Source organism: Centroberyx gerrardi, chromosome 19 (genome assembly GCF_048128805.1).
Source record: "Centroberyx gerrardi isolate f3 chromosome 19, fCenGer3.hap1.cur.20231027, whole genome shotgun sequence".
NCBI classification, from domain to species: Eukaryota; Metazoa; Chordata; class Actinopteri; order Beryciformes; family Berycidae; genus Centroberyx; species Centroberyx gerrardi.
Window position 1 is genome coordinate 10,504,805 of NC_136015.1, and position 12,017 is coordinate 10,516,821.

The window sequence follows — 12,017 nt, forward strand, 5'->3', positions numbered from 1 at the left end:
TCCAAACTCTCCTTGTGACAGCAGAAGCAGCTAATATGATGCCGGTAATCACATGTGAGATTGTGCTGTATTCTACTACTGGCGCAACCCGCTTGATCACAGCCTGGTCACGGTGAATTTAGTGTCCCATAATTTCAGACGGGACAATAAACCAACGGCACAACTCAATGAGCAGAGACAAGTTTATAAATCGCAATTATTCATTAAAAACTCGTCATTAAAAACGACTTTGAATATACAATCGAAAGACAGCCTCAACATTATATTACAGATAGCCTATTATTGAAACTGCTTCAGGGAAACTAAAATAAAAATGTTTTAATTTGATTCGACTATTTGATTTAGGCACGAATCCGCCGTTCGTCCCTTTTTAATGAGCCAACTTTCTTTATTCACGAAACAGAGAGATTGATCGAAATGAGTCGAATTGAGTTGAAACCGACAGAAGTAGAGGCATACAGTAGGACATTAACTAACATTATCTTTATTATAGGTATGAAATGAAAGCCCGGTTTCCACTTGGTTCAGCACGTTTTAAAAGTTCACATGGAATCAATGTTGAAAAGGCTGCGAAGATAATAAAATACTAGATAAGGTAAATAAGATTATCTTTATTGTCCGTGAAGGGACAATATTCTTCGACATCGTAGCAGCAGAACCAAGTAGTTGCATACAAACAGACATGAAAAATATAAAAACACAACAAATAAGCTACTCATAATTAACAAAAGCAAACAAAATATCATACAATAAGTCAATTTAAATAAAGGAATACAGGGGGATGCGTGATGCCAGTGTTGGAGGATGGAGGTGAGTGGAGATCCGGGCTATAATTTAATAGTTTTATATTACTGGAATACCTAAATACTACTTCTAAATAAAGGTCTAACTCATTTCTCCCCGAAGAGGATCTAGTGGGGTTTGGATCCATCAGCGGGGGATCAAGACAAGAAAGGGACCGGGATCCACATGATTCGCGTCCACGCGTTACCAAAACCATTAAGGACCCTAATGAGGGATGAGGTGCGTCTTGTTAGACCCATCACATGTTTGTGCGCTCAGCGGACCCAAGATTCAATTACTGAGCATCAGGACACGCAGGGGGAAGCACTTGGAGAGCTGGGCGCACTGCGCGGAACAAGCTCTTCTGCTGGGGTCTGCGTGAAGAGGTGTTGCTTTTTCTGAGGATTTATTATCAACAACTTATTTTTCCTGCTGAATGGTCGAAATGGGAGGTCTACTATATCTTTTTCTACTGGCATGTACATATTTCGTTTATCAAGCTGATGGACGCAAAAGTAAGTGGGGTGTTTTGAACTTGGCAAGTTGGACTAATTGAAATGAGGCTGTCTGCTCAAGATGATTTGGACAAATAGTCTAATTGTAGGCTATATGGGGCAAGTGTGTGATATAAACAATATAAACGTCGACCGTAGAATCACCATGTAGTTATAAAATATCCGCTTAAATTTAAAAATCCACACTGAAGTGACAGAATTTGTGTATTCTCTTGCACTCTGATGTAATGTTTGGATATGGAACATTTATGAGGTATGGGGCAGACTTTTGAAACCAACACGTTCTGTATTTGTCTTAAAATTTCTGTCATATTTGGCTGCTTACTGTCAGCTGTTTGTGGATCCAGATCTGCTGTCTTATACCAGTCAGAGTCCCATGAGCCTAATTAAGGCTCGTGCGCACTGGCTGACGGTCTGCGGTCACAGTGATGCCACTGAATATCGCACTTTCTCTCTGAAAATAGAAAATATTCCTAATTTTGGATTCAAAAACATATATAGCTACATCTTAAGAGTTTGTTTTCTGTCTGGTATCAAACTTTTCATGTCATGGCTGCTGGGTGTTCCATAGTGGTGAGGTTTGTGTTTTTCCTTTCTTTTGGGCTAAGAAATTCAGCTTAATCTCTTGGTTTAAATATATTCTAGGGAATATATATGAAAAAAATGAACAAATTATCATCTGCATTTCAGTCGGAGGGAGCTTTTACTGAAATACCCGATTTAGAGCTGCCCTCTAGTGGAAACACTGATGTCATTCACTTACCTGTGAGCCAAGCTTTTAATTCATGACCTCACCCAGAGGTTTTAAACAACTTTGACGCCAAAGGCCCCTATAAGGACACGCATTAGATTGGGGAAATCTCCACTCAGCAACCCCAAACTAACATTTGTTTTCAGAAGGGATTTTGAATAGATTTACACAGTTTTCTACACTGCATACAGAGATAACAATGAAGTGAGTGAATGCTATGATAAAAATAAAATGAGCTATCCATCATTTGACAAATTCCAAACCTATTCTTTCAAAATTATTGTAAGCATGAGATAAAAGCTCTTTTTGGGGTATTGAGGTCATTAGTCTTGTTAGATTTCTGCTTACAAAATGCTGTTGTGTACAAAATATGTTGTTGAACGTAGAATCATCTGTGGTTTTGGAATATAGACCGATGAATTTCAGGTAACAATTTTTAGGTGTACAGTATTTTTGGAAGGAAACAATTGCAATATTCTCTCAATGAACAAAACCGAGTGAATTAAATAATAAACTGACATAACCTTTCATTTTGTTGGGAACCCTGGAAACTCGTCAAGTAGGCCTACCCTCAAGGGTCCTCAGAGCCCGCTGTGAGAGTCCCAGGCCAATTTGTCTCTCTCCTCTCTCTCTCTTTCTCTCTCTCTCTCTCTAGCATTCAGGGACATGTTCCCCCACAAGCACGCAGTACCAGGGAAGTTTCCATTCCCAATCCCACCAATCCCTGGGTGGGATCCTGACACCAACCCGTGGGACGATTACCTTTACCCGCCGTTAAACCCAAAGCCAAAGGAGCTCATGCACCATAAAGGTGAGCCTAGTGATTTCTTCTTTTGGAATCCTTGCTGTTTGCGTTTTGAGTCGTTGATCTGAAACATCCACTTCTCTGCAGGTAAACCCGTTAAGGTTCGTCTGACCAGCGACAGTCCGGCCATCAACGGTTCCTGCGTCTCCTTCACTGCGAAGCTGGAGTATCCTCCCTGCCAGAAGGAGGATGCCAACGGGGACCTGGTCTGGGACGAGCACTGTGACACCGGTATGGAGCTGGAGGCCTCAGGTGCTTCCCAAAGGCCACACCATCCCAATCCACATTACCCCAAACCATGCCATGTCACAAAACACCTTCCATCCACACTACTTCATACCATACAACATAAAAGAGCATAGTCATAAAAAAATATTTAAAAAAACACACAATCCCATAAACTCATGGATACAATAAAATGGAATAAAATAAAATAAAATAGGAGGCTAGAGGAGGCCCCAAAGGCTGTATTTAAAAAGGCCTTTCTTATAGCTTCTTCTTAATCTGCATCACACACTGTTAGGGGGTCTATAATTGCCCAGAGCCTTTATTTTCTTAAATTTTGAAAAAGTTCTGGCCAAGACTATTTTAGGACAGTGAAGATTATACACAGAACTCATATTTTTTTTCTTTTTTCCATATCAATTGGATGACTTACGCCTTTACTTGGATGTCACCCTCCCCTTACCTCCTCTGACCAGCCAATGGACAGGTGCGCTCTGGCTACGTGTACAACTGGACGTCCTGGATGGACGACTACGGCTTTGGGAAGTGCACAGACTTGAAGAGGTGCAACGTGTTCCCCGATGGCAAGCCCTTCCCCCAGAGCAACGACTGGAAACGCAAGAGCTACGTCTACGTGTGGCACACGAGGGGTGAGGGACGCACGCTCATACCAACGAGTGGGCCTACGCACACACATGCAAAAACACATCTCACACTGAATCCCTCCCTCTCCCTGTCCCAGGCCAGTACTATGAGACGTGCGACGGCTCCTCCTCCAGCCTGACCCTCAACACCAGCGCCATCACCCTGGGCGCCGAGGTCATGGAGGTCATGGTCTACAGGAAACGCGAGCGCAGGAAGTACAGCCCCCTCGCCACCGACAACACCGTCTTCTATGTCACAGGTGGAGACAAACACACACACACCATCTTAGAGATCAGAAACCTAGTGAATAAATGACTTATACCCCTCTTCTCCCTCAGATAAAATCCCTGTGGCGGTCAACATCTCCCAGAAGGCAGCGGTCAACCAGTCGGAGAACGTCTTCTTCCGCGGCGACGACGTGGTCTTCAGAGTCCAGGTCCACGACCCCAGCGGCTACCTCAAGACCGCCGCCGCCGTCGACTACATCTGGGACTTCAGAGACGGCAACCAGCTGGTGACCCACAGCAACGTGGCGGCGCACACCTACAGCACGCTGGGCAAGGTCAACGTGAAGCTGATGGTCGAGGCGGCGTTCCCCGCCGAATGCCCGCCCGCCTCCGCCACCCCGACTCCCAAGGGTGTCACACCGCCACCTCCTACAGGTACGGGACAGAGACATGGACGTAGATATAGATGTGGGTAGATATGCATACACACTTCCCAGAGTTACACACCTTTTGTGAGGTTAAGCATGAATACTTGATGTAATGATGTAACCTGCAAGAGGAGAAGATCACTGTGCAGAAAATGAAGTTCATGATGTTTTGCTCTTATTATAGCAAACAATGGGACATTTTCTTTGGCAAGGTGACTAGAGGGGTACATTTTTCATGTATGTGGGACTTGGGTTGAACACGAGATATTTGGGTCAGCAGATTATATCGAGAAAGCTTGAGACTTGAGGAAAGGAGTATTGTATCAACAAAAGGAGTAATGTTTGGTCTCTATTGTATAATGTCGTGTATACATGTATGACATGTGGATATGTGTATGTTTACGTATTTATACACTATATGTGGAAATGTATGTGTGAGTATGAATGTGGGGGGGACACGTTTGTACGTACTTTCCTTCTTTCTTTCTTGTATGGACCGTATTTCGGGGACAACTTATTTTTGTGGGGGATAAGTGGTTTGGTGTTACTTAGTAGTGGTGTCATGTAATCCCATGTAGGAGGGGACACCAGTGTGGCACGAAAATAAAGAATTCATTCATTCATTTGGTTACAGTCAGAACGAGTCACGTAGAAACACACACAAGTGCACTGACACACACACACACACACACACACACACACAATACATATACACCCTCACACTCTGTAATACCGATGTTTGTTAAGTATAGGTCCATCGACTGGGGCTCAGACTTAGAGATAGGGGCAGCAGGGTGACCTAGTAGTTAGATAGACCAGTCCTTCAACTGCAAGACTCCAGATTTGAGCAAGCATCCATCCTGCTGAAGTGTCCTTGTGCAAGACACTGAATCCCTACCAGCTCCAGGGTCGCTCGTACATAACTGGCCCTGCACTTTGACCTCAATGGCGAGGGGAATGCAAAAAAGCGACTTTTCCTACAAGGACCAATAAAGTATTACAGCGCAGAGATGTTTCTATGATGGTCATATCTATATTTCTCTGTCTCTTCATCCAGAGCCTCCCACACCTCCCCCCGGTACCCACGCCATCACCAGCAAGATGGAGACCACACAGGGTGAGACTCCACAACTAATAACATGCGTGTGTGTGTGTTTACGCATGTGTGATTTACTGAAGAATCAATCACTCGACCATAACACACTCGCATGCATCCACATACACGCACGCCTGTTGAGTGAGCTCACATCCTGCCACCGCTTCCTGTTTCCTGTTTCAGCCCCAGCCGCCAGCACCGCCCGGCCCCTCCCCTCCACCCCTCCCAGTGCCGTGACGACAGGCTTCCCCACCACTGAGCCCCTCCCCCCTACGGTGGCCGACCCCACCGCTCTGGCCTGGCTGCGCAGCGGGCGTCGGGCCGCCAGCGGCGAGTGTTTCCGCTACGCCTATGGGACCTTCATGGGTGACATCATCATCATTGGTAGGTCACGGGAGGGCTGTGAATACAGTAAGAATAGAATTAATAGAACAGATGGCATTAGTCTTTAATAATGCATTTTTACAGATGACATTGACGCTACCTTGATGCATTTCTGGGGCCTACTTCACTCTGCCATTCCAAAGAGCTTAATGCTTAATAATGCTCCAGTGTTTGCCCCAGGAATGTGTCTTGGTGTGTTAGAAGAGCCTCTGTTTTCACATTTAGACCACATGACAGCAAAAACCCCCTCTGAAAATCTGAAAAAAAAAAAACTTTCTGTGACAAACAGCTAAAAATGACAACATACTTACTCTGCCCTCCACAGAACCCAAACACACACTGAACAGCCAGCCGACCAGCCGGATTGTGGACGTTTCCGCTGCCAGAGTGACAAGCACTGACATCAGCTTCCTAGTCAAATGCCTGGGCAGGTGAGCGAGGCGGAGCTTATATCAGTTAAAATCAGTCCATCTAAACATTGGCCTTCAATCAACTTGGTCATTAATCTCTCTTAAGGCTTATATATTTTCCTCACTGCTCTTGGATGAAAACCATCCATCTCCAAAAAGTCAACTTTTCAAGAATGAAGAAAAACTTGCATTTTCTGACAGTAATACCTTTTTGAATATATGGAATCGGTTTTGAATGATTTAATGGGCCCCTAGCTCATGAAATGTATTCAACACACCAAAAAGCATGTTACTTTTTCATTTAAAGGGGCATTAAGTAATCTATGACCTTTATCAGCCTCTATTGGCAACCAAGGAATTGTAGCATCGGCAGGTTTCTGGCACAGCTTACGGCAGCCTGTAATTAACACAAATAATAAAGTCACATTTTCACAACAGAGAGAAGTAAGGTAGCTAATTAGAGTAGAGATCCATCAGAAACGTCCAGTGAAGAGGCAATAAATTATGATGCAAAATACTGTAATGATAATACTGCTTTGTCGTTTGCTTTTTTGGCATGTTTTTTGGCAGCGGTGGCTCACTTGTAGCACTGTCCTTCATTATTGAGCAGTTGAAAATATGACAAATAATATGCAGAAATTTGGTCATTTTGTGCTATGGGACAGTAAAAATCTTACTTACTGCACCTTTTAAGGAAAAAAGAAATGCAAGAAAATTGGATTTAAGAGGTTCTCTCATCACTGCAGTGTCATGGGTGAAATAAACAACACGTTTCTTCATCTCACTTAACCCTCCCTCCCTCCAACCCTCCCCCCAGCACCCCCACCTCAGCCTGCACCATCGTGTCGGACCCCAGCTGTACGGAGGTGCGTAACATCGTGTGCGACGACGTGCCTCCGTCGTCAGACTGCGAGGTGCGTCTGAGGCGGACGTTCCTGGAGCCGGGCACCTACTGCGTCAACATCACCCTGGAGGACTCCAGCAGCCTGGCCCTGGCCAGCACCACCGTCACCGTCAGCAAGACGCAGGACACACCTGGTTGGTTACACAAAGACACACACACACACACTTACATGTGGCGAGAACCATCCGCTCTGCTGTAGTGTCCTTCAGGAAGAGAAAGAGAATTATTAATATATCACATCCACTGCACAACTTTAATTGCGGTCATATCATAAACCCCCTGTGTATAACTAGTAGCTGGTGCAATAATCCTATGTAGAGGATGGACAGATTGATGTCCTCTCTCTCTCTCTCCATCCCCTGCAGTCTCCCAGACTCCTCACACTGCAGAGGTGGTCCTCTCCTCCAGCGCTGTGCTGGTGGCCATCTTCGCCTTCATGGCCTTCCTGGTCTACAAGTGAGTCCTCTTCTCACGCAGGGACACATGTACACAGACACACACTCCTAATAATGTACAATTATGTAGTCTTGATGTTTATGCTCACACATGGAAGTTAAATTACACACACACGGAAGCATTATTTCCAGTAATGTACAGGTTAGTCAGCATCCACAGAGGATTTCAACTAGTCTCCCACCACCTCTATTCCCATCTGTCATCTCCTATTTCCTGCTCTTCCTTTACATCTCTGACCTTATTCTACCCCTCCAAACATCCATCCAACATCCTCCCATCCCTCATCTGGCCTCCTCTCCACCTCTCCAAGGCGCTACAAGGTGTACCGGCCCGTACGCAGGTCGCTGGTGGAAGATGCCAGCAGCCACGTTGGGGTCGGAGGTCGCATGGGCCGGCTGAGGGACACACTCTTCCCCACCAGCGAGGAGAGTCGTCACCTCCTGACTGAGAGGCGCCCCCTGTAGGCTTTCTGTGGCACCTACAGTCAAACCAGGTGCACGGCAAAAACATTGAGGCCTATGCAAGAGAGAAACATGATGGCTGTGCAAATAACCAAGCAAAGGTCTTCACATTTAAGAGTTAAGATAGCAGGAACATTTCACGTCTGTAGAGAAATAATAATACTAATGACTTTTGTTTTGTAGTTCAGTTGGTTTAAAGAAACGTAGGCTACAGCAAATGGCTATTGCTTGGGCATTGTGTGATTGGTAAGTTGCTGTATTAAAGAAGCTGCTAAGTGTAAGAGTGAGGCCCTACTCCGTTTGATTTCCTCGTTGCTTCAAATCCTTGGCTGAAGTAGTTAAGGAATGAAATGGGTCAAGGCCATGACTGCTTTGTCCGCTTAACATGGAAGGCATCACTTTTGTACCATGTCTAAATGTCTGTGCCTTGCAATCATGATCCACACAAAAGTGTGAAATTGAGATCAATATATTCCTATATAAAATGTGCTGAAGTGATGCTTTAAAAACCACCTCTGACATGTCTTGTGCATGCTCTTACTCAGTTGAGTGAATGGAAAGGAAATGCAAAGTTCTACCTACACTGGAATAGTCGATGTATTTGAAACAAGTTACTGGAAAATGTACATGAGGATTCTAATAAAAGTTGTGAACTAACCACTGGTGTCTCGGTCTGTTGGAGGCATGCAGTGTTGTCTATGTATTTCTCCTCTGACAGTCCACATTTCTAAACTAGTCCAAGTGATCTGGGGACATTTCAAAAAGCAGGATTTGGTGATAACCTGCTGCCACCAAGTGTGCACATGTGATCATTCCTATAACACATTAAATGTGCTGAAAAGCATTGCAAACCCAAGATGTTGCCATCCTTCAACACCAACACAAATTCTCAGCAGATTAAAGGTGCCGTTTCACATTTTTAAACATCAATATATCAGTCAAATTAATTGATACATTTGTACAATTACTGTGAGCAAATGAGACCATGGTTGAGACATTTAGTAGACCATCTTACACCAGTTGTATTGTTAGTGCTAGTGTTCCTCAAAATTAACACATTTTCCATAAACCTTGCTGCTTCACCTCAAAAGAGGATGCTGCTACTCGTCCCCCCACCCCGGCCGCACAGGTTTTCCTCTGGTTATTCTAAAGAGGACAAACCTGTTGAAGTGATTTTCCCCAATTGGTCTTTAACTCATTCCACCATCTACCATTACCAGACACAAGCTTTAACACCATTTGCACTGGAAGGACAGTGGCCTTCTTCATGGATTGTGCCATAAAGCAATCCAAAAAAAGAAAAATGTAGCAATGATTTATTGGTGTTAAAATGATACAATGCCAGTGTCAGGTTCAGGCATTTGGTCCATGAAAATGATTTGAACTGTAATAACCTTTTGAGTCACAGTAGTCCGTTTAAAGACTTGCAATCAGGGACGCATCTGGTTGTCTCATCTCAATTGCCTATATGGACATGTGATGCCAAAATGACCTTAAAACACAAAACAAAAAAAGGCTAAACACATAGGAGCCAATTTCATTTTTTTTTTTTCTCTTTTTTTTTTTTATTCAGAGGCATTTGACAAGTGGAGCTGTGTGAGGGGGAGGTGAAGGGGCACAAGCATGGTCGCAGAGAGGGGGAGGAGGGGATATCATGCTGAAGTTAGATCACTTTCCAAAAACTCCCAGACCCAGTCCCTCATATCTGTCCCATACCAACAGGATGTTCCACGTTACACAGCCAAGAAATGCTAACAGAACAAATAGCTACCAAATCAGCGAGTGAGTGTAGCATCCGTGAAAGACATAAAAAGGAAAAAAAAAAAAAAAAAAGGACTGGACTTTGTATCTCTTTTATAGCCTTACAAACCAGAAACAAAAAAAGGCAGGCCCTTTTTTTAAACTGTATTTTCTCCTTTCATCTATTGAATGCAAAATCAAACAGGTGATTTTTGACCTTTTTCACAAAAAAACCCAAGCAAAAGTTCAAATACATGGAAGCCACACCACCAAAAAATAGAAAGCAGAAAGAAATAAGCATCATGTTTGAGGATTTCAATCAATTAAGCTAGAAGAGTATATATAAACGCTGGCAAAGAAAACATTTTTGATCACTTTCGATTATTCTTTCATTTCTAAAGAGTACATGATTTTTACGTTGTCGAATCATCTGGGGGAAGCGTGGGGGAGGAGCAAAGGGAGTGGGAGGGAAGGGGGGGGCCCTAAAAATCTAACAAATAGAAGAATGCCTCTAATTCAAATACGTGTCTAAAGAGGTAGATCAAAACAAACTGCGGAGAGGGGGCAGGAGGGAAGCAGGGGGGTAGAGGGGTGGGGAGGGGTGGAGGGGGGTGGGGGGGGGGGGGGGGTGTTGGGGATAATTTTAAGTATCACTTGTGCCCCTCAGGTAAAGCGCGGTGTTAGGATGGCGCGCCCATGCAGAAAGAAGTGTTCCGGGGGACTGAGGTATCAGTGCGCGCTGGCGCTCGGTGGGGGCAGGGCGGGGCGCCTATACTGCCACAACACCCCCCCCACCCCCTCAGCTGAGGTAGACGGCGTTCTACTGTGGAAGCATGGATACACTCGAGCACTTTTACCACAATCAACATATTTACATTCGGCATGAAAAAACAAACAAAACAAAAAAAAAAAAGAAATAAACTTGGTATATTTAAGTTGTTGGATTTTTTTTTTCTTCCGCTTTTCTTACCCCAATCAAGGTTCATTCAGTTAATTTTTTTTTTTTTGTGCCTTTCTGGCTTGTTTTTCCCTGTATGAACAAATTGAAACGTCACTTCAAGTTACATTTGTGGGTTTACACAGAAAGTCTTTTGTTTAGATTGTATTCCTATAGCAAAAAACAACAAAAAAAAAACAAAAAAACAAAGCATCAATCAGTGTGACTCCCCCTACCCTCACCATGCAGTGAACGACGCTAACATTGACTTGGTGGCCTGGCTACGAGGGCCACTTCAAACTGACAAAGCTCGCTCTATGAAAAACAAACCTAGTCGGGCTTGGACCTTGCTAAGACACTGCTATAGTCAAGGAGGTGGTTCAGAAGCCTTAAGCAGACGGCCTGGAAACAGAACAGAAAGAAAACAGACGCTCTGCTATCTCTATCTCTAGAGTGGCTACAGAGAGGGCTGCCGCAAGGCCGTCCTGCACGGCCTCGGCCCTTCTAGGAAGGCAAAAAGGGGAAAAAAAAAAAAAGAATTTTGAAAATGAAAGTACCGTTAACAATAAGAATGTCAATCCCAAAACTAAACGGCATTGCTGCAATTATGTACGGTTGGCATTATTCGGTATGTCTATAAGTTGTTTTGTACATTTTTCAGAAGATGGTGGACCCTCAGGGGAAAAACTGAGGTGATTTTCTCTCGATACTCCTGTCAGCCGCCAGCTGAGGGGGCGCCAACTCTTGCTCTGGGGCTGCTATGTACAGATAGACTTTATGTACAGGGTCATCTTAGTCACACATACACATGTACAATGCCGCCTAAAGCGCTAGAGTTGAAGGCAAGGTCAGTTGGCAGCTGACCAAATTTTAAATTTTCTTAAAAAAATAAAAATGTTCAAGAACTATCAGCTTTATAAAGTATACAAAATACCACAAAAGCAAAATAAAAAAGAAAGGAACATTTTTTCTCATATATATATACACATATATATACACATATATACACACACATATATATTTAATGTATATATATATATATATATATATATATAAATATATATATAATCATTTTCTTTTCTCTTCTGAGGTACTAGATCCTGAGGTAGTTCAGTAAAATGCATATTAAATTGGTTTTCCTGGGCAGCAGCAGTTCGGCACCGTTCCCCTAAGTGTCGATCGTGGCGCTGCCCTCACCTCTCTAAATATATATGTATATATATATATATATTTATCTATGTATATAGGTC

At 43.7% G+C, this 12,017-nt stretch overlaps 1 protein-coding gene across 1 annotated transcript; it reads left to right on the forward strand.

Annotated features, from left to right (window-relative positions):
* The first annotated feature begins 2,712 nt into the window (after nucleotides 1-2,712).
* gpnmb (glycoprotein (transmembrane) nmb) lies at nucleotides 2,713-8,805 on the forward strand. The gene is made up of 11 exons (XM_071896578.2): nucleotides 2,713-2,860; nucleotides 2,942-3,106; nucleotides 3,556-3,729; nucleotides 3,822-3,983; nucleotides 4,063-4,386; nucleotides 5,437-5,496; nucleotides 5,659-5,859; nucleotides 6,185-6,290; nucleotides 7,087-7,307; nucleotides 7,539-7,629; nucleotides 7,940-8,805. The coding sequence occupies exons 1-11, from the start codon at nucleotides 2,716-2,718 to the stop codon at nucleotides 8,091-8,093; spliced, it is 1,803 nt and encodes a 600-aa protein (XP_071752679.2). The 5' UTR covers nucleotides 2,713-2,715; the 3' UTR covers nucleotides 8,094-8,805.
* Nucleotides 8,806-12,017: the final 3,212 nt, after the last annotated feature.